General features: G+C 27.3%; 1 protein-coding gene across 1 annotated transcript in view; it reads left to right on the top strand.

Annotated features, from left to right (window-relative positions):
* LOC141342466 (pleckstrin homology domain-containing family G member 4B-like) overlaps positions 1-25,261 on the top strand; it is a 36,484-nt gene extending 11,223 nt beyond the window's left edge. The window contains exons 9-18 of the mRNA XM_073846914.1: positions 2,519-2,768; positions 4,505-4,594; positions 4,674-4,898; positions 5,989-6,159; positions 6,245-6,422; positions 11,197-11,313; positions 15,357-15,620; positions 20,381-20,589; positions 22,624-22,683; positions 24,689-25,261. Of these exons, the coding sequence (XP_073703015.1) occupies positions 2,519-2,768; positions 4,505-4,594; positions 4,674-4,898; positions 5,989-6,159; positions 6,245-6,422; positions 11,197-11,313; positions 15,357-15,620; positions 20,381-20,589; positions 22,624-22,665 (1,546 nt within the window). The 3' untranslated portion in view covers positions 22,666-22,683; positions 24,689-25,261. The remainder of the gene's footprint in view (positions 1-2,518; positions 2,769-4,504; positions 4,595-4,673; positions 4,899-5,988; positions 6,160-6,244; positions 6,423-11,196; positions 11,314-15,356; positions 15,621-20,380; positions 20,590-22,623; positions 22,684-24,688) is intronic.
* Positions 25,262-25,799: the final 538 nt, after the last annotated feature.

Here is a 25,799-nt window from a genome sequence, read left to right as displayed (position 1 = left end):
CACACCTCTAGAACGTTCGTCAGCCAATCAGATTCAAGCATTCAACGGCCCTGTAGTATAATAAGCAATAAGGTACGAGAGGCCGTGCTGTATCATGAATAAATCAGGGGTTGCCCTTCAGCCGTGATTTATTCATGATACAGCACGGCCTCAAGTACCTTATTGCTTTTATAAAACGGTTACCACACAATAAAAATATTAAAATCAAAAAATATATATTAATTTATATATATTAAGTTCATAAAGTAAAATCGTTAACTGCCTTCCGCTGTAAAAAGTAGTCCCTAACTGCTGCAGCTGTGTTTACGTTGCTAAGGGTGGTTGCTAAGGGGGTTCAATGATACACAAAACCGTTGAGTGAAGCGGTCATAGCAGTGCCGTATCATGAATACCACACAGCTGCTGACCAATCAGAATTGAGCAATGGAACTAACCGTTTTATAATTGTTATTAATAAATACCATTTTATTATTTTCTAGTGTCGTATTAATACTATGCTATAGTATATTTCTTGATTTGTCTAATTTTTATAATTAAATAGTTATTTTATTAAATAAAAGGCAGGCATAAATATTAGTAATAATAGCAAGTAAAAAATTATTAATGCATGAGAAATAATACACAGTGATAGTTGAACATGAATAACTGTATTAAAAAAAAATAAAAGAATAATTCTATTTGTATTAAATACTTGCTTTTTTATTTTACAGTATAGTGTTATTCGTGTAAAATGTATTTATTTTTTATATTTTATAACTTAATGAATTGATAAAATAATCATTAATATTATCATCATTAAATGTTCCGTTTTATTTTACAGTATAGTATTATTACTTTAGTAATATTACTAACAATTACTGTTTTGATTTGTTTCATTTTTTATAATTTGCTGAAAGAGTAATTACAGTTGAATAATCAAAATATTGTTAAATATATTTATCAAATACTTGATTTTTCTTATTTTACAATATAGTACTATTACTGTATAAATAATATTCTTGTGGTTTTATAAAATGTGTTATTATTGTTATTAATAAATACCATTTTATTATTTTCTAGTGTCGTATTAATACTATGCTATAGTATATTTCTTGATTTGTCTAATTTTTATAATTAAATAGTTATTTTATTAAATAAAAGGCAGGTGTAAATATTAGTAATAATAGCAAGTAAAAAATTATTAATGCATGAGAAATAATACACAGTGATAGTTGAACATGAATAACTGTATTCAAAAAAAATAAAAGAATAATTCTATTTTTATTAAATACTTGCTTTTTTATTTTACAGTATAGTATTATTCGTGTAAAATGTATTTATTTTTTATATTTTATAACTTAATAAATTGATAAAATAATCATTAATATTATCATCATTAAATGTTCCGTTTTATTTTACAGTATAGTATTATTACTTTAGTAATATTACTAACAATTACAATTTTATAAATTGCTGAAAGAGTAATTACAGTTGAATAATCAAAATATTATTAAATATATTTATCAGATACTTGATTTTTCTTATTTTACACTATAGTACTATTACTGTATAAATAATATTCTTGTTATCATTATTAAATCTTCAGTTGTATTTTACAATTATAGAGTATTACTAATTTGATTTGTTTAATTTTTCAGAACAAAAAAAATTTGTTCATTTTTGTTTTGATTTTTATAATTTTTTAACATTTTTAAATAATTTTTATCATTTGCTGAATGAGTAAATCTAATTTAATAATAAAAATATTTTTATCATTTTTGTAGTTTGCTGTATGAACAATTGTAATTTAATAATAAGAAATACAATTTTTAAGAATAGTTTTATCAAACACTTCATTTTTCTCATTTTATAGTATAAAGAAAGTATTTCTGTTATTATTATTACATTTTCAGTTGTATATTACAGTATAGTTTTACTATATATGAAATATTTAATTCTTATATTTTTTTAATAATTTGCCAAATAAATAATTGTAACTTAATACTGAGTAATTATATAATACTTAATACTAATAATAATAAAAAATTAAGACAGTTTTGTGTAATTTAATGAATGAATTAATTCACTTTTAAAAGATGATGATGATGATGAAAATAAAATGAGCCACAAATATGATTAATAATGGTAAATAGAGATAATTAAACATAAATAATAATAATCATTTGTATTTTTTAGTTCTTCTGTAAAAAAAAATATTAATAATAATTAACAATGTTTTTTTAAATACATTTTCTTTTTTATTTTACAGTATAGTATTACTACAGTTATTATTGATTTAATTTTAATAATTTATTAAATTATAAAACTGTGAATATGGCCTGAGACAACAGAAATAGAGAGATTTTTAAATTGTATTTGATCCTCTATATCCTCATGCTAAAATTGACTGCAAATCCACTGATAAAAAGTCTCATTAGTCAACTCATAACAACTTGGCACGACTACACAGCTCCCTGATTCTCCATCAGTGCTGCTTTATTCACTTTATTCATGCATATTCTGCTGTGGTGCTTTTCAGTAAAATCCAGCACATCATGGATGAGATGATCTCCACTGAGAGAGAGTATGTGAGATCCCTCAGCTACATCATCCAGCACTACTTCCCTGAGATGGAGCGGCTCGACCTTCCTCAGGACCTCAGAGGCAAGCGCAGCATCATTTTTGGGAATCTGGAGAAGCTGTGTGACTTTCACAGCCAGTATTTCCTCACCGATCTGGAGAGCTGCGCTCATTCACCGCTGTCCATCAGCAGCTGCTTCCTTAAACACGTGAGTCCACAGGAGTAAACAAGTCACTTCTGCTCACCAAGGCTGCATTTATTTGATCTAAAAAAACTTTAAAAAACATGTAATATTATTACAATTTAAAATAACAGATTGCTATTTGAATATAGAGTAAAATGTAATTTATTTCTGTGATCAAAGCTGAATTTTCAGCATCGTTACTCCAGTCGTCAGTGTCACATGATCCTTCAGAAGTCATTGTGATATGCTGATTTGCTGCTCAAGAAACATTTCTGATTATTGGCAATGTTGAAAATATTCATATTTTTTAATAGAAAGTTTGACGAAAGAATTTAGTGTTTATTTGAAAAATAAATATTTTATAACAACATTCCGTAAAATCTTAATTCTTAATCTTAAATCTCTTAAATCTCTTAAATCTTAATCTTAATCTTAAAAGTATTAATTTCTTAAAAAAAAAAAAAAAAAACTTTTAAATGATGTGTATAATATATAATTAAAATGAAAAAATATTTGTTAATATTATTTTAAAATATAATTTATTTTAGTAAAACATTTAATGTAAATAAAATAATTATTATTATTTCATAGTGTAGTATTCTTAGTGTAGAAATATTTTTCTTTATTGATAAGTTTAATTTTAGAACTGAATAAAAATATTATTATTATTATTAAATGTTCAGTTGCATTTTACAGTGTTATAGTGTTATTACTTAGCTATTATGACATTATTTAAAAATATTATTTTAAAATTGAATTTATTTCAATAAAAACAATGAATGTTAAGTAATTATTTAATAATTAAGTAAAATAAAGAAAAACTATTTAAATATTATATAATTCTACTATTCAGTCAGTATTATTATTATTATTATTATTATTATTATACTATAGATTTGCTTTCGTTAGTTTGAATACGTTTAATTCTAATACTTTTTTATTTGAATAGAAACATTTAATATAAAAAATTATTATAATTAAGTAAAATAAATAATTACTATTTAAATAGTATTTTATTATTATATTATTTATAGAGTAGTTTGAAAATATTTAATTCAAATAATTAATTGTATTTATTTTTGTATTTATTTAATAAATGCAAATGTAAATAAAGTAATTATTGAATAATTAAAATAAAAAAAAATGTTTTAGAGTAGTTTGAAAATATTTAATTCAAATAATGAATTGTATTTATTTTTGTATTTAGTAATTATTGAATAATTAAAATAAAAAATAAATGTAATTCTTATTTATTTTTATAAAGGTTATTTAATGTAAACAATATAATTAATAATTAAAATAAATAATTATTTAATAATTAAATAAAATAATTATTTCAGTATTAATGTATCATATAATTTAAAAAGTAAATATTAATTTGTTTTTAAATAATTTAATTCAAATAGTTTTCATGTTTATTTGAATAAATACCAATTAATGTAAATACAATAAGTAATAATCAAATAATTCAATGCAATACAAGTATTTTGAAATACTATTTATTTGAATAAAGAACATTTCATGTAAATGAAATAATGTATAATTAAGTAAAGTTTATGAGCATTTAATAATTAAGAAAAATATATAATTTCAAATGCCTAAATACAAGTATTTTAAAATATAACTAATTATTTATTTGAATAAAGTACATTTAATGTGTGGTCATAGTTACTCTCAATAAGTACTGTAAAAATCTTATGAGATTTTGTCTATAGTGCTAACCTCTATATAAGATATAAATGTGTTTTTTCCATGCTTAGGAGGAACAATTCGGGATGTACGCCCTGTACAGCAAAAACAAGCCCCGTTCAGACGCCCTGCTAACGAGCCACGGAAACAGTTTTTTCAAGGTAAACAATGCGGATTCTTCTCCATGACGTTATTGACATGAGCTGACGGACGTTTCTGAACATTGCCTGTGCTCTTCAGAACAAGCAGGTGGAGCTGGGTGATAAAATGGACCTGGCGTCGTACCTGCTGAAGCCCATCCAGAGGATGAGTAAATACGCTCTTCTCCTCAAGGATCTGATCAAGGAGTGCAGTCAGTCTCAGGAGCAGGAGCTCACTGACCTCAGAACAGCTGAGGAGTTGGTCAAGTTCCAGCTGCGACATGGAAATGACCTGCTGGCCATGGACGCCATCCGCGGGTGTGATGTAAGTGGAGTTTAAATAAAATAATTAATTATTTAACCCCTTCAGACCCAGCATCAATTGTAATGGACATCACATGGTTTCTGGTTTCTAGAGTAATACCCTGATCAACCACTAGTAATAGAGATATGACCCCTAACTTAATCTGATTCTGATGATGAGATTCAGACAACACAACTAGACAGATATCATTTTAATTACTTAAATGATTATTCATTTTGTTTAAACAAATAATTCTATTTATTTAACAAATTAACATTTAAATTAAATTATTATTTAATAATTAAATAAAAACTTTTTTAATTTAAAAATGTTGTTTTAAAATGTACTTATTTATATGAATATATTTTATTCAAATACATAATTATATATTTGAGTAAGTAATATTCAATGTGAATAAATTAAATAAACATTTACTAATTAAATAACAAATCAATTTTATTCAAATAATTGTATTTAATTTATTTGATTGGATAAATAACTATGTAAATAAAATATTATTTTATTAATGTAATTGATATCAATATAAAATATTAATGTTATCTATTGTTTTTATTTGAGTAACTTTTATTCAAATAAATAATCGTGTTTTTGTTTGTTTGTTTAAATCAAATTTAATATAAATAATAAGTACTTTTATTTAAAGTTATTATTTAAAAATTTAATTTGAATAAATAACATTAATAAATATTTTAATAAATAAATATTTCTAATGAATACATGTGTATTTATTTTTAAGATCAAAATAAAATAACTATTTAGTAATTAAAGCAAACATATTTATTTATACTTTATTTAATTTAACATTTTATGCATTTAAATAAATACAATTTAAAGTGAATAAAATTATTATTTAACAATTAAAATAAATTATTTTTTATTTAAGTTTCATTCAAATATTTATTTATTTATTTTAGCATTAAATCATTTCTTTTTCACTGTTCCTATTTTTCTTAATGATGATTCTTACTGTAATGCAATCATATTTATTGTATTCAATAAAAAATACTAATTTGAATAACCTTATATTAACAGTTTGATGTTATGTTGACAGGATTTGATAGAGACTGATATACTATGTTGTATCTCTCAGGTGAACCTGAAGGAGCAGGGTCAGCTTCGCTGTCAGGACGAGTTTATCGTTTGGTGCGGACGCAAAAAATACCTGCGTCACGTTTTCTTATTCGAGGATCTCATCCTCTTCAGCAAGACCAAGAAGATTGAAGGAGGATACGACATCTACATCTACAAACAGTCCTTCAAGGTAGAGAATATGTGTGTGTGATATCAGACCGCAGTTTGTCACTGTGAGTTTTGTGTGGTTGAAGGAGGGTTTCATCTCTTCTCAGACGGCTGAGATCGGGATGACGGAGAACGTGGGAGACAGCGGCCTGCGCTTCGAGATCTGGTTTCGCCGGAGGAAGTCGCAGGACACCTTCATCCTGCAGGCCAGCTCTGGAGAGGTGAAGAACGTCTGGACCGCCGTCATCGGCAAGATCCTGTGGAGACAAGCCTTGAGAAACCGAGGTCAGACAGCAGCACTGAACACATTAAATAAAATAGATCATAAAAAACAATCAACTCATGAGAGTCATATTTATGAATCAGAAAGAATCGGCCCATAAGAGTCACTTGTTTGTGAATCAGAACAAATTGGTTTATAATAAACATTTGTTGTGAATCGGAAATGGTCAGCTACTAATAGAAATTTGTTTTTGTTTTTGAAAGAATTGGATCACAAGAGTCATGTGTTTGCAAATCTAAAGAATCAGGCCTAAAAGAGTAATTTGTTTGCAAATTAGAAAGAATCGGCATATAAGGCTCAAAGTTTACGAAACAGAAAGAATCAGCTCATGAGAGTCATTTGTTTGTGAATCATACAGAATCTGCTCATGAGAGTCATTTGTTTGTGAATCAGAAAGAATTGGATCATAAGAGTTGTATGTTTGCAAAACTGAAGAATCGGGCCAAAAGAGTCATTTGCTTGCAAATTAGAAACAATCGGCATATAAGACTCAAAGTTTCCGAATCAAAAAGAATCAGCTCATAAGAGTCATTTGTTTGTGAATCAGAAAGGATCAACTACTAATAGAAATTTGTTTTTGAATCAGAAAGAATCTGCTCATAAGAGTTGTTTTTTGAAAATAAAAAGAATTGGCTTATAAGGGCCGTTTTGTGCGAATCAGAAAGAATTGACTCATAAGAGTTGTTTGTTTGCAAACCGGAAAGAATCAGCTCATAAGAGTCATTTGTTTGTGAATCAGAAAGAGTTGGATCATAAGAGTTGTATGTTTGCAAAACTGAAGAATCGGGCCAAAAGAGTCATTTGTTTGCAACTCAGAAAGAATCGGCTTATACGACTCAAAAGTTTGCGAATCAGAAAGAATGGGCTCATAAGAGTTGTTTGTTTCCGAATCAAAAAGAATCAGCTTATTAGAGTCATTTGTTTGTGAATCAGAAAGGATCAACTACTAATAGAAATTTGTTTTGAATCAGAAAGAATTGGATCACAAGAGTCGTATGTTTGCAAATCTAAAGAATCAGGCCTAAAAGAGTAATTTGTTTGCAAATTAGATAGCGCGCATAAAAGACTCAAAGTTTACGAAACAGAAAGAATCAGCTCATAAGAGTCATTTGTTTGTGAATCATACAGAATCAGCTCATAAGAGTCATTTGTTTGTGAATCATACAGAATCTGCTCATGAGAGTCATTTGTTTGTGAATCAGAAAGAATCAACTACTAATAGAAATTTGTTTTTGAATCAGAAAGAATCTGCTCATAAGAGTTGTTTTTTGAAAATAAAAAGAATTGGCTTATAAGGGCCGTTTTGTGCGAAATCAGAAAGAATTGACTCATAAGAGTTGTTTGTTTATGAATCAGAAAGAATCAGCTTATTAGAGTCATTTGTTTGTGAATCAGAAAGGATCAACTACTAATAGAAATTTGTTTTTGAATCAGAAAGAATTGACTCATAAGAGTTGTTTGTTTATGAATCAGAAAGAATCAGCTTATTAGAGTCATTTGTTTGTGAATCAGAAAGGATCAACTACTAATAGAAATGTGTTTTTGAATCAGAAAGAATTGACTCATAAGAGTTGTTTGTTTGCAAAACTGAAGAATCGGGCCAAAAGAGTCATTTGTTTGCAAATTAGAAAGAATCGGCTCATAAGACTTGTTTGTTTCCGAATCAAAAAGAATCAGCTTATTAGAGTCATTTGTTTGTGAATCAGAAAGGATCAACTACTAATAGAAATTTGTTTTTGAATCAGAAAGAATTGACTCATAAGAGTTGTTTGTTTGCAAAACTGAAGAATCGGGCCAAAAGAGTCATTTGTTTGAAAATTAGAAAGAATCGGCTTATAAGACTCAAAGTTTGCGAATCAGAAAGAATGGGCTCATAAGAGTTGTTTGTTTCCGAATCAAAAAGAATCAGCTTATTAGAGTCATTTGTCTGTGAATCCTAAAAAAATGGCTCATAATAGACACAAAGAATTGGCTCAAGAGTAATTTTTTTGCAAATAAGAAAGAGTTGGCTCATAAGAGTCATTTATTTGCGACTCAGAAAGAATGGGCTCATAAGAATCATATGTTTGGAAATCTGAAGAATCAGGTGATAAGAGTCATATATTTGCGAATCAGAAAGAATCGGCTCATAAGAGTCATTTGTTTTGAAATGGAATGAATTGGCTCATTTGTTTGTAAAACAGAATCAGCTCACAAGAGTCTTTTTTTTTTTGCAAACGAGAAAGAATCAGCTCATAGGAGTAATTTGTGAATGTGTAAGATTTGGCTCATAAGAGTCATTTGTTTGCAAATCAGAAAGATTTGACTCATAAGAGTTGTTTGTTTATGAATCAGAAAGAATCGACTCATTAGAGTCATTTGTTTGTGAACCAAAAAAATGGTCTCATAAGAGTCTTATGTTTGCAAATCTGAAGAATCTGGCCAAAAGAGTCATTTGTTTGCAACTCAGAAAGAATCAGCTCATAAGACTCATATGTTTGTGAATCAGAAAGAATTGGATCATAAGAGTTGTATGTTTGCAAAACTGAAGAATCGGGCCAATCAGAAAGAATCTGCTCATAAGAGTTGTTTTTTGTAAATAAATAGAATTGGCTTATAAGGGCCGTTTTGTGCGAATCAGAAAGAATTGACTCATAAGAGTTGTTTGTTTGCAAACCAGAAAGAATCAGCTCATAAGAATAATTTTTTTGTGAATCAGAAAGAATTGGATCATAAGAGTTGTATGTTTGCAAAACTGAAGAATCGGGCCTAAAGAGTCATTTGTTTGCAAATTAGAAAGAATCGGCTTATAAGACTCAAAAGTTTGCGAATCAGAAAGAATTGACTCATAAGAGTTGTTTGTTTATGAATCAGAAAGAATCGACTCATAAGAGTTGTTTGTTTGCAAACCAGAAAGAATCAGCTCATAAGAGTCATTTGTTTGTGAATCAGAAAGAATCGACTCATAAGAGTTGTTTGTTTATGAATCAGAAAGAATCGACTCATAAGAGTTGTTTGTTTGCAAACCAGAAAGAATCAGCTCATAAGAGTCATTTGTTTGTGAATCAGAAAGAATTGGATCATAAGAGTTGTTTGTTTCCGAATCAAAAAGAATCAGCTTATTAGAGTCATTTGTTTGTGAATCTTAAAAATTTGGCTCATAATAGACACAAAGAATTGGCTCAAGAGTAATTTTTTTTTGCAAATAAGAAAGAGTTGGCTCATAAGAATCATATGTTTGTAAATCTGAAGAATCAGGTGATAAGAGTCATATGTTTGCAAACCAGAAAGAATCAGCTCATAAGAGTCATTTGTTTGTGAATCAGAAAGAATTGACTCATAAGAGTTGTTTGTTTATGAATCAGAAAGAATCGACTCATAAGAGTTGTTTGTTTGCAAACCAGAAAGAATCAGCTCATAAGAGTCATTTGTTTGTGAATCAGAAAGAATCGACTCATAAGAGTTGTTTGTTTGCAAACCAGAAAGAATCAGCTCATAAGAGTCATTTGTTTGTGAATCATACAGAATCTGCTCATGAGAGTCATTTGTTTGTGAATCAGAAAGAATTGGATCATAAGAGTTGTTTGTTTCCGAATCAAAAAGAATCAGCTTATTAGAGTCATTTGTTTGTGAATCTTAATTCATCTTAAATTGGCTCATAATAGACACAGAGAATTGGCTCAAGAGTAATTTTTTTGCAAATTAGAAAGAGTTGGCTCATAAGAGTCATATGTTTGCAAACCAGAAAGAATCTGCTCATAAGAGTCATTTGTTTGTGAATCATACAGAATCTGCTCATGAGAGTCATTTGTTTGTGAACCAAAAAAAATGGTCTCATAAGAGTCTTATGTTTGCAAATCTGAAGAATCTGGCCAAAAGAGTCATTTGTTTGCAAATTAGAAAGAATCGGCTGATAAGACTCAAAAGTTTGCGAATCAGAAAGAATTGACTCATAAGAGTTGTTTGTTTATGAATCAGAAAGAATCGACTCATAAGAGTTGTTTGTTTGCAAACCAGAAAGAATCAGCTCATAAGAGTCATTTGTTTGTGAATCAGAAAGAATCGACTCATAAGAGTTGTTTGTTTATGAATCAGAAAGAATCGACTCATAAGAGTTGTTTGTTTGCAAACCAGAAAGAATCAGCTCATAAGAGTCATTTGTTTGTGAATCAGAAAGAATTGGATCATAAGAGTTGTTTGTTTCCGAATCAAAAAGAATCAGCTCATGAGAGTCATTTGTTTGTGAACCAAAAAAAATGGTCTCATAAGAGTCTTATGTTTGCAAATCTGAAGAATCTGGCCAAAAGAGTCATTTGTTTGCAACTCAGAAAGAATCAGCTTATAAGACTCATATGTTTGTGAATCAGACTTTGCTGGTTCTGTTTTGTTGTGAAAACATGTTTTTGTTTTTGTTTTTCATTCTGCTTTATTCACCTGAAAGTACACAACAAAGTAATTTGTTGCACTACAGTGTGGCGGCGTCTCACCGCTGCAGGAAGCACTTCTGTCTGTAGTTCACAGCTAGTCAAGTTTAGTTACTAACCAGTCAAAACACAGACAGATGCATGAACAGAAATTCAACTGCAGAACTATCACTTCAGCTCTGCAGTCTCCCCGACAAATGCATTGTGGGCCTTTTTTGTCTCTGTGTTATTGTTATTATTATTATTATTATTATTATTATTAGGAGCTGAAAATAATTATCAGTAGATTTTCAAAACCTGCTGCTGTGCTTCGAAAGCCTGTTGTATTATTCAATCTAGGTTGTGCTGATGGTTTTGTGTGTTTGATGATCAGAGTTGCGGATGCAGGAGATGGTTTCGATGGGGATTGGAAACAAGCCGTTCATGGACATCAAACCCAGCGACTCTGCCATCAGCGATCGAGCCGTCGACTACATCATGAAAGGGTCAGGTAAGATGTCTGCATCAGCAAGACATTAACATCATCATCTTCATCATCCTCTTCTCCGGCAGTTTGGCAAACAAATGATGCACTTCCACTTTAAAGAAAAAAATATTTATAATACAGTTAACAAGATTAAAATGTATCAATTGTAAATAAAAACAAATGAAAAAATATAGTGCTTCCTTAAAAGCAATCATTTCTAATATAGAAAAATAATACTTATAATTATATATTTTTCTAATATTATAAAGTATTTAGTTATATATTAATTTAATTATATGTGACCCTGAACTCTTAAGTAGCACCGGTATATTTGTAGCAATAGCCAACAATACATTGCATGGGTCAAAATGATCGATTTTATGCCAAAAATCATTAGGATATTAAGTAAAGATCATGTTCACAACTTTTTAAAAAAAATTGACCCTCATGACTGGTTTTGTGGTCCAGAGTCATGTATAGTAATGTATAGATATTGAAAATTTATATTTTAATTATATTACAAAATAAAAAAAATACAAAAAACCAAAAATGTTGTATTAGTATATTATAGATTACAAATAAAATTCATAAGAAAAATCATTGTTCGTCCTTAAAAATATTAATATATCTTATTAAAAATATTAATATTTCTTTACATATTATATTAAATATATTTAGATTTCTTATGATATATTTATATATATAGAAAGAGAGTTTTTTTTTATGTCCAGTATGATTACAGATAAATATATTAAAACGATTGAGAATAATATTGTTGTATTATATATAATAAAACTCATAAGAGAAGTATTGTTCTGGTATAATATGAATATTAAAAAAAAAAAAAATCCAATAATTTATATTAATATATTAGTATATTATGGATAATAAGAAGAAATATTGAATATCATATAATAATGAACTAGTATTGAAAAATTAAGAAATAGAAAATATTTTATTTTTATTTTTTTTAAATACAAAAGTATATTATATTATTATATTATAGATTACAAATATTAATATATCTTATTAAAAATATTAATAGTTATATATATATATATATATATATATATGACGAAAAAGGTTTTAAGCATAAAAAATAAGTTTAATACTGCTTTAAATTGTTGTTTTTCAATAAAAAAAATTAAGTTTTCTGTTTAATGTGATTGCATTTTTGTTAGTTTTTCTGAGCAAAAAAAATAAATATCATACCTTTTTCCCTAATTTACAAAAGACATGCACTAAAATGTCATTCAGTGTAACAATCTTGTCAGGCATATTTACAACAAAAATCAATTTATGACGTATTAAAAGACAAATTACTTTCACCCCAAAGACTAGATTAGTTGTAATTATACATATTTTTTTATTTGCCACTATCCTAGGTTTTGCCTATTTGTAAGTTTTTACTCATTTAAAACACAATAAAATTGAATATGCTCCCTTATTCTTTTATATATTCAATGCACAAGTCAGAATAAGCATATTGTTTGAATTTTAACATAAATATAGTGTTACACTGAATGACAATGTAATATCATTTGAACCAGATTTTGACATTTTATTCTCCAAAAACTTATTTGAAGCCTAGAAAGTACACTTTACTTACATTTAATGTACTTTCTATGGACATAAAATCACTTTTGTACATTTCTTTTGACGTGGACATCTTAAGCCCATATTCCTACATTGACATTTCCTGTCCCGTATGAAGGCATATTGTTAGAATCAGAGAGCGAAGCACAGCTGTGTGATCTCAAGTACAGATTATTTGAACTGTTAGTGTGTTTTTTCACTTTACTGTGTCAAAGTCAAGTCAGGACTTGTGTTGTGTGTCTGAGTGACTCTTTCACACCTCTTTCACACATACTTTGTTTGGATTTGGCATCAGCATAGCTTATAGATGAAGGACTGCTAGTATTTGTGGTATCCGTTTCACAAACGTGTTTAAAGCACAGAGAGCTTGTGCTGCTTCTGCACCTCAGACGGTGTTTGTGTGAAACAGACGTTAGGCAGTAGAAGCTTTTGAACATCATGCATCAGATGTGTTTAATGTGTGGAGATTGACAAAGCGTAGTCTCAACACACACACACTCATCAAAACACAAAACACTCTTCATTTGTTATCTTCATTTGGTTCAACATCAAAGAACACATATAATGTGCATGAACATCAGATCATCTATTCATGTTGTTTAATGTGGAAACTGTCCTGCAATGAGACAGCTGCGAAATACAGAAACTGCATAGTATCAGAATGTTAATAGAAATACTATTTGAATATACTGACATTATTTATTTAGGGCAAAATCTACAGTTAAGTGGTCATTTGTTTAAAAAAAATCACCTTAAAAATAACACTTTATAATTTCATTAGTTAACATGAACTAAAAATGAACAATACTTCTACAGCATTTATTAATGTTAGTTATATATAATAAAACTCATAAGAGAAGTGTTGTTCTGCTTGGAAAAAATTATAGTTATTAGTAGATAATAGTTATAAATATTTATATAATATGGATATAAAAAATCAATAATTATGACTAAATAATAATATATTAGTATGTTATGGATAATGAGAAGAAATATTAGATAAATATTTTGAATAAATATATGGATAAATTAAAAAAATACATATTATTCTTTTTTAAAAAGAGTAATGTATCTTTTAAAAAAAATCAATAGTTATATAATAACTAATATGTTATATATAGAGAGTGAGAGGAAGTTATAAACATATATATATATATATATATATATATATATATATATATATATATATATATATATATATATAAATAAATAAACAAACGTCCTTAAATAAATAAATAAATAAATAATATATATATATATATATATATATATATATATATATATATATATATATATATATATTGTATAATTTATTTATTTATTTAAATTTAAATCTATTTATCAATAATTCTTTCCTAAGCCTAAAGTAAACTGTTTTAAATGTGTCATATATTTTATATGTATAAAATTGTTATAATTTAAACTATAAATATATATTTAATTTTATATTATAAATTATTATTTTTAAAGGAAAATATTTTTCTTATCAGTTTTAACCTATTTTATTCCAATTGGTTACATGAGCAACATTTCATATTTTTTAAGATTTTTGAGTTTAAGTTTTTTCTAGTACTTATATTTATTTTATTTCAGATTTATTTTAGTTTATGTATTTATTGATTTGCTTATAATTATATATATATATAGTATGGATATTAAAGAAAATCCAATAATTTATATTAGTATATTATGGATAATAAGAGGAAAAAATTGATAAATATATTAAATAACAAATAAGATTTTTTTTTTGATATATTATTATTTCTCAAAAATAATGATATATCTTTCCAAAAATTAATAGTTATATAATAACTTATATATTAAATGTATTTTAAGTTGAAGTTGTTTTTATAGTTTTTTTATGTTTATTTATTTGTTTATTTATTTTTATATTATGTTTATGTTTATTTTATGTCATTTAATTACATTTTTATTTATTGGTGTTACTAGCACCACTAAAGAAAGTGGTGCTTTCACTTTAAAGATATATTTATGTATTTATTATTTTATTTAATCAATTACCACTCAGTGTTTTTAGAGCACTGTTCCTAACTATGTACTAAACAAATCTGCATTGTTCTCAAAAAACTCATCAAACCGAGGCACTCTCACAATTTTCACAATCTCACAAACATTTTTTTTATTCACAAGATTTTCGAGTTTTTTGAGGACGTAAAAGAATCCTGTTACCAAAGGGCTCCGGTTTGTAGATTTCACACCCCAGCAGCATATTTTGCATACTTTTGGATTTATAAATCTAAAAAAATTGTGAATCTTTAACTAATTTAATAGAGTTAATGCTTTCATAGTTTTAGTATTAGTCAACAATAACAACACTGGTGCCTTTTACAATCAATCACATTGCTATTGTTCATGTGGAGCTTGATTCAGTCCTGCATCTTCATTCATGTGTATTCATATCGAGTATATATATATATATATATATTTCTGTCCGTCTTTGGTCTCTGCAGAGTCGCGGATGCGGGCGTCCATAGCGGTGTCCTCGTTCGACCACTCCACGCCGTTTAAGAGACCGCACTCCACCATCTCCAACAGCAGCTCGTCCTCGTCCAGCAGCCAGTCCTCGTCTTCTCTTCTGGGCTCTCTGAATCTGCACCTTTACCCGTCTCATCCATCCCACCCGCTGCCCGGCTGTCCGTCTCTGAGTCATTGGCCGTACGACTGCATCGAGGAAGACGAGCTGGAGCACGACTCCACCATCCAGACCTCCATGAGTGAGTCATGTGACACTGAAGACTGCAGGAATGATGCTGAAAATTCAGCTTTGATCACAAAAATAAATTACATTTGAACAGATAATTATATAGAGAACAGGTATTTTAAATTACAATAATATTTCACAATTTTTACAGTATTGAGGTAATAAATGCAGTGCTGGTGAGCTGAAGAGACTTTTCAGAAACATCAAAATATACATTCATTTTTAGAATATTTATTTATTTAATGCATCCTTGTTGAATAAATTTTTTTTTTTTTTTTTAAGATTATTGATAATAAATCAGCATATTAGAATGATTTCTGAAGAATCATGTGACACTGAAGACTGCAGTAATGATGCTGAAAATTCAGCTTTGATCACAAAAATAAATTACATTTGAACAGATAATTACATAGAAAACGGATGTTTTAAATTACAATAATATTTCACAATTTTTACAGTATTGAGGTAATAAATGCAGTGCTGGTGAGCTGAAGAGACTTTTCAGAAACATCAAAATATACATTAATTTTTAGAATATTTATTTATTTAACACATCCTTGTTGAATAAAAGTATTAATTTATTTTTTTTAAAGATTATTGATGATAAATCAGCATATTAGAATGATTTCTGAAGAATCATGTGACACTGAAGACTGGAGTAATGATGCTGAAAATTCAGCTTTGATCACAAAAATAAATTATATTTGAACAGATATTTATATAGAAAACAGATGTTTTAAATTACAATAATATTTCACAATTTTTACAGTATTGAGGTAATAAATGCAGTGCTGGTGAGCTGAAGAGACTTTTCAGAAACATCAAAATATACATTAATTTTTAGAATATTTATTTATTTAACACATCCTTGTTGAATAAAAGTATATATAATTTATTCCTGTGATGCAAAGCTGATTTTTTTTTTTTAAACCTGTAAACCTGTTTTTTAGGATTCTTTGATGAATAACAAGTTCAAAAGAACCGTATTTTAATTTATTTAAAAAAAAGAAAGAATAAAAATTTAAAAATTACTGATCCCAAACCTTTGAACAGTAGTCTATATTGTTAGAAAATATTTCTATTTAAAATAATTGCTGTTCTTTTTAAAGAATCACAGGTTCCAACTAAATATTAAGCAGAACAACATTGTTTTCAACATTGATAATAAATCAGTATATTACAATTAATTAGATAGAAATTAGATTTCTGAGGGATCATGTGCCACTAAAGACTGGAGTAATGATGCTGAAAATGTAGCTTTGTATCACAGGAATAAATTACATTTTAAGGTATATTCACATAGTAAACAGTTATTTTACATTGAAATAATATTTCACAATATTACAGTTTTTTCTGTATTTTTAATAAAATAAATGCAGTCTTGATGAGCAGAAGAAACGCAGTGTATATGACACTAAACGATGTATACAGTGTATATATATATATAATTATGTGTACATGTATACATAATTTTGTGCATGTGTGTATGTTTGGAAAATTTCACTGTGCGAAAAAGCTCTGTGGTTCTTCATATTTAGTTAGTGTAGTTCATCTTCAGTCTAAGTTCATCAAGATGTATCGGATGTGTCATCTGATAATAGGGTCTGTGGTGGGCAAGAGGTGTGTATGAACAGCAGCTGTTAAGACAGGAAGTGTGAAACAGGAAATGGGCCCCTCACTCTGCTGGTGTTTCTTTTGTTCACCGGAGCCCAGTGGAAACTCAGAGACGAGGGGCTGAACGTGTGCGGTTTCACTGGCCAGTCTAAAGACAAAGATAGTCTGTGTGACACTCAATCTATGTCAGATCATTCGGTTATTATTAGACAAGATTCTGTCCAGTTCCTCTTCCTGTTACGGACAAAAAATAAACAGTGTTTGTTTGTGGTCATACTATTATTACTTGTACCTGTAAGTGTACATGCTGTCATGTTTCATGAGCTCAGAAATCATTCTAATATGCTGATTTGCTGCTCAAGGATTATTTCTGTTTATTATCAATGTTGAAAACCATTGTCCTGCCAATATTTTTGTGTGAAATGTGATGCATTTTATTTTTTAGCATTCACACATAAATGGAAAGTTCGAAAGAACAGCATTCATTTTACATAGAAATCTTTTGTAACATTATAAATGTCTTTTCTGTCACTTTTAAACAATTTAATGCGTCCTTGATGAATAAAAGTAATAATATTTTTTGATAACTAAATAATACAATTTAATGTAAATAAACAATTTACTGTCACTTTTGATCAGTTGAATGCATCCTTGCTAAATAAAAGTATTAAAATATTAAATTAATAAATGAATCCTTGCTGAATGAAAATAAATCAATAATTAAACGAAAATATAGTAAAGGTGGTAATATTGTAATATATTCATTTAAATAAATGTATTATAAATAAATAATAGAATTACTGTAAATTAACAAATTACAGTCATTTTTGCTCAATTTAATAAATCCTTGCTGAATAAAAGTATTATTATTTAAATAAATGAACAAATAAATAATATTAATACTGTAAATAAATAAATTACTCTCACTTTTGATCAATTTAATTTGTCCTTGCTGAATAAAAGTAATTTTTAATAAATAAATAATATAAATTACTGTCATTTTTGATTAATTTAATGCGTTCTTGCTAAATAAAAGTATTAGTGTTTTTTAATAAATAATGTAAAATAAAAATGACTGTAAATACATAAATTACTATCACTTTTGATCAATTTAATTAGTCCTTGCTGAATAAAAATATTAGTATTTAAAAAAATGAATGTAGAATAAAAAATACTGTGAAAACATAAATTACTGTCACTTTTGATCAATTTAATGCGTCCTTGCTGAATAAAAGTATTATTTTTAAACAAATGAATAAATAAATAAATAAATAATATAAATTACTGTAATTGAATGAATTATTTTAATTTTTGATCAATTTAAGAATTAATTTTTAATAAATACATAATATAAATTACTGTCATTTTTGCTTAATTTAATGCGTTCTTGCTAAATAAAAGTATTAGTGTTTTTTAATAAATAATGTAAAATAAAAATTACTGTAAATACATAAATTACTATCACTTTTGATCAATTTAATGCGTCCTTGCTGAATAAAAGTATTATTTTTAAACAAATGAATAAGTAAATAAATAATATAAATTACTGTAATTGAATGAATTATTTTAATTTTTGATCAATTTAAGTATTAATTTTTAATAAATACATAATATAAATTACTGTAATTTTTGCTTAATTTAATGCGTTCTTGCTAAATAAAAGTATTAGTGTTTTTTAATAAATAATGTAAAATAAAAATGACTGTAAATACATAAATTACTATCACTTTTGATCAATTTAATGCGTCCTTGCTGAATAAAAGTATTATTTTTAAACAAATGAATAAATAAATACATAATATAAATGACTGTAATTGAATGAATTATTTTAATTTTTGATCAATTTAAGTATTAATTTTTAATAAATACATAATATAAATTACTGTAATTTTTGCTTAATTTAATGCGTTCTTGCTAAATAAAAGTATTAGTGTTTTTTAATAAATAATGTAAAATAAAAATGACTGTAAATACATAAATTACTATCACTTTTGATCAATTTAATGCGTCCTTGCTGAATAAAAGTATTATTTTTAAACAAATGAATAAGTAAATAAATAATATAAATTACTGTAATTGAATGAATTATTTTAATTTTTGATCAATTTAAGTATTAATTTTTAATAAATACATAATATAAATTACTGTAATTTTTGCTTAATTTAATGCGTTCTTGCTAAATAAAAGTATTAGTGTTTTTTAATAAATAATGTAAAATAAAAATGACTGTAAATACATAAATTACTATCACTTTTGATCAATTTAATGCGTCCTTGCTGAATAAAAGTATTATTTTTAAACAAATGAATAAATAAATACATAATATAAATGACTGTAATTGAATGAATTATTTTAATTTTTGATCAATTTAAGTATTAATTTTTAATAAATAAATAATATAAATTACTGTCATTTTTGCTTAATTTAATGCGTTCTTGCTAAATAAAAATATTAGTGTTTTTTAATAAATAATATAAAATAAAAATGACTGTAAATACATAAATTACTATCACTTTTGATCAATTTAATGCGTCCTTGCTGAATAAAAGTATTATTTTTAAACAAATGAATAAATAAATACATAATATAAATGACTGTAATTGAATGAATTATTTTAATTTTTGATCAATTTAAGTATTAATTTTTAATAAATAAATAATATAAATTACTGTCATTTTTGCTTAATTTAATGCGTTCTTGCTAAATAAAAATATTAGTGTTTTTTAATAAATAATATAAAATAAAAATGACTGTAAATACATAAATTACTATCACTTTTGATCAATTTAATGCGTCCTTGCTGAATAAAAGTTTTATTTTTAAACAAATGAATAAATAAATAAATAATATAAATTACTGTAATTAAATGAATTATTTTAATTTTTGATCAATTTAAGTATAAATTTTTAATAAATAAATAAATAATATAAATTACTGGTAATTTATTTTTAATTTAATTTAATGCATCCTTGCAGAATAATTTTTTTAAATAAATAAATAATGTATATTACTGAAAATAAACACATTTAATGTGTCTATGCTGATTAAAAGCATTATTTAAAAAAAAATTAAATAAAAATTCAGTGTAAATAAAGAATGTTTGTATAATTGTTGTGCATTTGTTGAGAAAGGATGTGAACTGTTGTGTTGTGTCTGTAGTGAGTGACGGCGCTGACAGCTCGTCTCAGTGCACCTCCAGTGACGGCGTAAGCGTCCAGCATCATCCCACATTAGTGATGGAGAGCTACACCAGTGACGGAGGCTCGTATCTGTCCACGCCGTCCCCTTCTCCACCCAAAGTCACGTCCTCCATCCTCTTCCACAAAGAGCAGGAGCTGCAGAATCAGAGCAGCAAGTTCATCACAGCGGTGAGAGACTCACACACATCTGTTTCCCAACCACATGAAAATACTTCAACTCAAACAAAAGCAAGAGTTGTTTATAGTTCAAGAAAAGATTCTCTCACTATAATAATTAATAAACTTTTATTTATCATCAATAAATCTGATTTGTTTAAATCTCAAACATTTTAACTAATTGAAAATCACAACCATGTTCATACTTTAATTTAATAAATTGAGTTGTTTTCACAATGAACAGGTTTATATGGACGACCAAACCAGCTGAAATTAAAAAATAAATAAATAAATGATTTAATAGGAAAATAAATATTTTAATATGAATTACTAAAACAAATAAAATTTTTTATTTAGTCCTGAATGTAATATTATTATTTTCTTTATTTCTATTTAACCACTTCTTTTTATTTTCATTTTATTCTTTAATTTATTTTTAATTATAATTTTATGTTTATCTGTTTTTACTTGTAATTATAATAGTGTTTATTAATCAGGGTTCAAATAAATAATTTAAATAATAAAATAATAACTGAATTTTGTGATAAAACTGGCATTGTGGTATTGTTTTTCAGCAGTGTTTGTGATATGAAAAAATACAGGAAATGTTTTCTGCAATATTTGCAAAGATATAGGAATTTTGTTCTGCAGTATTTGCAATATGAAGAAATACAGGATTTGTTGTTTTTTCTGCAATATTTGCGATATGCAAAAATACAGGATTTTTTGTTTTTCTGTTTAATAAATAAATTATACAAATTAAGGAAATTAATAAAGGAAGCAATGAATAAATAAACAAAAGGACAATAAATGTATTACCAAAACAAATATTTTTTTAATTTAGACCTGAATTTATTTTTGCATTAAACTATGCCATGAATTTTGTTTTTCTCATGTAGAAATCTAACTTGTTTCTTTCTGTATGACTGTGCATCATGTAGAGTGTAATCAAAATGCATGAAAATGTTATATGCAATTTAGCAAATTTAGGCCTAAATATTTTTTGAAGTGTACTGGTGTCAAGCATCACTATTTGTGACCCTGGACCACAAAACCAGTCATAAGGGTCAATTTTTTTAAATTGAGATTTATGCATCTGAAAGCTAATTGAATAAGCTTTCCATTGATGTATTTGTTAGGATATGACAATATTTAGCAGAGATACAATTATTTGATCAAATCTAGGTGCAAAAAAAATCATAATATTGAGAAAATCACCTTTAAAGTTTTGATTTTAAAAATACAGGAAATTTAGTTTTACCGCAACATTTGAGATATGAAAAATACAGGAATTTTTGTTTTTGTGCACTATTTGTGAAATGCAAACATACAGGAAATTTAGTTTTACTGCAATATTTGAAATATAAAAAACAGGATTCTTGTGCACAATTTATGAAAATAAAAAATGCAGGAAAATTTAGTTTTTCTAAAGTATTTGTGATATTAAAAAATACAGGAAATTTATTTTTTTTCTGCAATATTTGCAAAATGAAAAACAGTAATTTTAGTTTTTTTCTGAGGTATTTGCGACATGCAAAATACAGCATTTTTTTCATGTAATATTTGTGATATGGAAAAATATAGGATTTTTTTTTTGTTGTTTTTGTGAAATTGAGATTTATGCATCATCTGAAAGCTGAATGAATAAGCTTTCCATTTGTGTATTTATTAGTATAGGATAATATTTGGCCGAGATACAGCTATTTGATCAAATACAAGTGCTAAAAAATCATAATATTGAGAAAATCACCTTTAAAGTTGTCCAAAGGAAGTTCTTGGCAGTGCACATTACTAATCAAAAATTAAGTTTTGATATATTTACAGTAGGAAAATATCAAAATATCTTCATGCAACATGATCTTTAATTAACAGCCTAATGATTTTTGGCATCAAATTGATCATTTTGAGCCATACACTGTATTGTTGGCTATTGCTACTTAAGACTGGTTTTGTGTTCCAGGGACATATTTTAGACTGGTTCTGCAGCACATCTTCCTCTTGTAGTCAGTCTAACGTTAGTTTCGTCTGACGTGTTTGTTTTACCAGAGCAAGACTTCAGGTCTGTTAGGCCTCTCGACTCTGGTCTGAATCAAACGCTTTAGATCAGTAAGTAACTGTGTGCTTCCTGATGCCTGTCCCCCTCTCCGTCAGAGAAAGCTCAGTGTGTCGGCCTGCATGTGTGTGCTGGGCTGCAAGGGTCCTCCTGGTGCTTCGAGCAGTGTTCTGGGTTATTTTGAGCTTAATGTGACAGTCACGTCATCCTCAGTGAGTCACAGCAATGCATTTACTGTGGAAATGCATTTTATGTTTTAAGAAAAGCTAGTTTAAGTTGTTTTAGTTTATTCGTAAAAATATCTATAGCTAAAGCTGCAAAATCTACTTTTGAGGCTGAAGCGATAGTTTTTGCATTATTGACGCTCACTGAGGAACGAGTTGACGTGTCACACATGCGATGCATGCACTTTATGTTGAAAATAATCATCCGTTCTCCTGCGACGCACATGCACTGCGATGCATGTTGAAGATCCTGTGTGTCAAGTCTAAATCTAAATCAATTTTTTTGAGGCAGAATGACTGAATCTGAAATGCTTTATGAGGAAAATTAGTTGATCTATAGTTGTGGAAATGCTGACATCATGCAGAGAACGTCATTTATGCAGACTGACTGAGCTGTGCGATTTCCTGCATATATGCGTTCACACTGACAGTGATTCCCAGAAACAAGACATTTATTTTCAGTGGCAGCTGATGATGTAAGTGCAACATATGTTGATGCATCAGGCAACTTTATGATACAGCTGGAAACTGTCACTGAGCAGAAACTAAGGCTGCATGATACTGAAAAAAAAAAAAAATGGTATTGTGATATGCATAAAATACAGGGATTGTTTTCTTCAATATTCGTAATCTGAAAAAAAAATACTGGAATTTTAGTTTTTCAGCAATATTTGCGATATGAAAAAAATAGATATTTAATTTTTCTGCAATATTTGTGATATGAAAAAAACAGAAGATTTTTTGTTTTTCTGCAATATTTGGGATATGCAAAAATACAGGAATTGTTTTCTGCAATATTCGGGGTATAAAAAAATACTGGAATTGTTTTCTGCAATATTCGTAATCTGAAAAAAATACTGGAATTTTTGTTTTTCAGCAATATTTGCAATATGAAAAAAATAGATATTTAATTTTTCTGCAATATTTGTGATATGAAAAAAACAGAAGATTTTTAGTTTTTCTGCAATATTTGGGATATGAAAAAATACTGGAATTTGTTTTTCAGCAGTATTTGCGATATCCAAAAATACAGGAATCTGCAATATTTGCGCTTAGAAAAAATACAGGATTTTTTGATTTTCCAAAATATTTGCAATTAGAAAAAATACAGGTGTTTTTGTTTTTCTGCTCTATATATTCGATATGAAAAAAATACAGGAATTATTATATTCTGCAATATTTGTGATCTGAAAAAAATATAGGATTTTTTTTTCTGCGGTATTTGCAACATGAAAAATACAGGCTTTTTTCATGCAATATTTGCAAAAATACAGATATTTTTGTAGTTCTGAAATATTTGTTATATAAAAAATACAGGAATTTATGTTTTTCTGCAATATTTGTGATATGAAAAAAATCTGGAATTTTTGTTTTTCTGCAAAATATGTGACTTGAAAAATACAGGATTTTTTGTTTTGGTGGACTATTTGTAGTATGCAAAAATACAGGAAATTTTGTTTATCTGCAGTATTGTTTCTGAGCTCATCTACATAGATAGCATCTGCACAGTTTTAAAAATACAAAAAATATTTAAAAACTTTGGAAAAAGGATTCAAAGTATTTAATAAGAATGCAACTGTACGACGGAAAATGCATGTGAGTAAATCTAGTTGTCTAATAAATCTAGCATTGTGTATTAGGAATATTGTTGGCTGTTTGATGAATTGGCTGCTGCATGAATTCTTATGTTGATATATTGATTTTATTTCGGTATAACATGCAACCAACAGCAGGCATGATCGCTGTCAGTGTGAACGTTTCCTAATGAACATCAAGCTATTAGCAGTGACATTCATTAGCTGTTTCAAATAACTTGTTTTGTTTTTCAATGCAGCTGTGAATGTGTTGAGACGGAGTGGCGGGACAGCAGCGTTTGGACTGTGAATGCTGGATGTGTTTGGACAGACAGAGACATTTCATCATTTGATAGACTGATAATCGTCCAGAGCCGCGCTGATGAATGTGAACTCTGCAAGTCGTCAGCAGTGCTGGTACGTTACAGGACCCACATCAGCCATGTACATGACTTTATTTTTACTTCTTTCATTCTGAGACTGCAGAAACTTCCCCCCCCTTCACATCGGACTCAGTAATCCTGGTTGTACAAATAGATGAATTATCTGAGTTCTGGCACTACTAATAAAATCCAGACAGGATTACTGCATTGTTATTAAGGATTGAGTCTGACTTTTTACTATGAAAATAAAAATAAAACGGTAAATAAAATCCAATTGAATTTTGTAATTTATTAAAATGCTTCCCAACTCAAATGCTTAAGTAACACAGAAATAACCGTTTTGAATTACATTAATTCAACATTGAAATGTACAAATATGTACAGTGAAAACATATCCTGCTTTACAGCTAATAAAACACAATAAACAAATAAAGCTGTCACTATTATAAATCACTGTTTTGGTTCATTCATTTCATATTTATATATATATATATATATATGTGTATTATTAATTATTCTTTTTTATTTATTTTTTTCAATGTGTGTGTGTGTGTGTGTGTGTGTGTGTGTATATATTGTGTATGTTGTTTTTAATGTCAACCGATTGAAGTGACCCCAAAAACCCTGCTAAAAAACGTGTATTTTACCCCCGGATATCGATTTTTACTGTTGGACCCCCGGCAGAAACGCGATTGGGCTAGTTTTGAGTAGGAATTGGGTGGGTTTTGTTGTGGAAATCTGGCAACCCTGTATATAGTATTCTTTTTTTTTTCTTATTCTAAATTCTTTTTTTATTTTTATTTTTTATTTTTTTTCAATAATTAAATTTTATTAATATACAAGAAAAATGTGTAAATATACAATTGTTGAATATATATTTATAATTTAAAAAAATATTTTTTCTTTACATTTTTAAACAATTATATTAAATAAAGTAGATTTTATATATATATATATATATATATATATATATATATATATATATAAT

The sequence above is a fragment of the Garra rufa genome, chromosome 9 (assembly GCF_049309525.1).
Source record: "Garra rufa chromosome 9, GarRuf1.0, whole genome shotgun sequence".
Taxonomy (NCBI): Eukaryota; Metazoa; Chordata; class Actinopteri; order Cypriniformes; family Cyprinidae; genus Garra; species Garra rufa.
The sequence above is the reverse complement of the archived record's forward strand: the minus strand, read 5'-3'. Positions and strand labels throughout refer to the sequence as shown.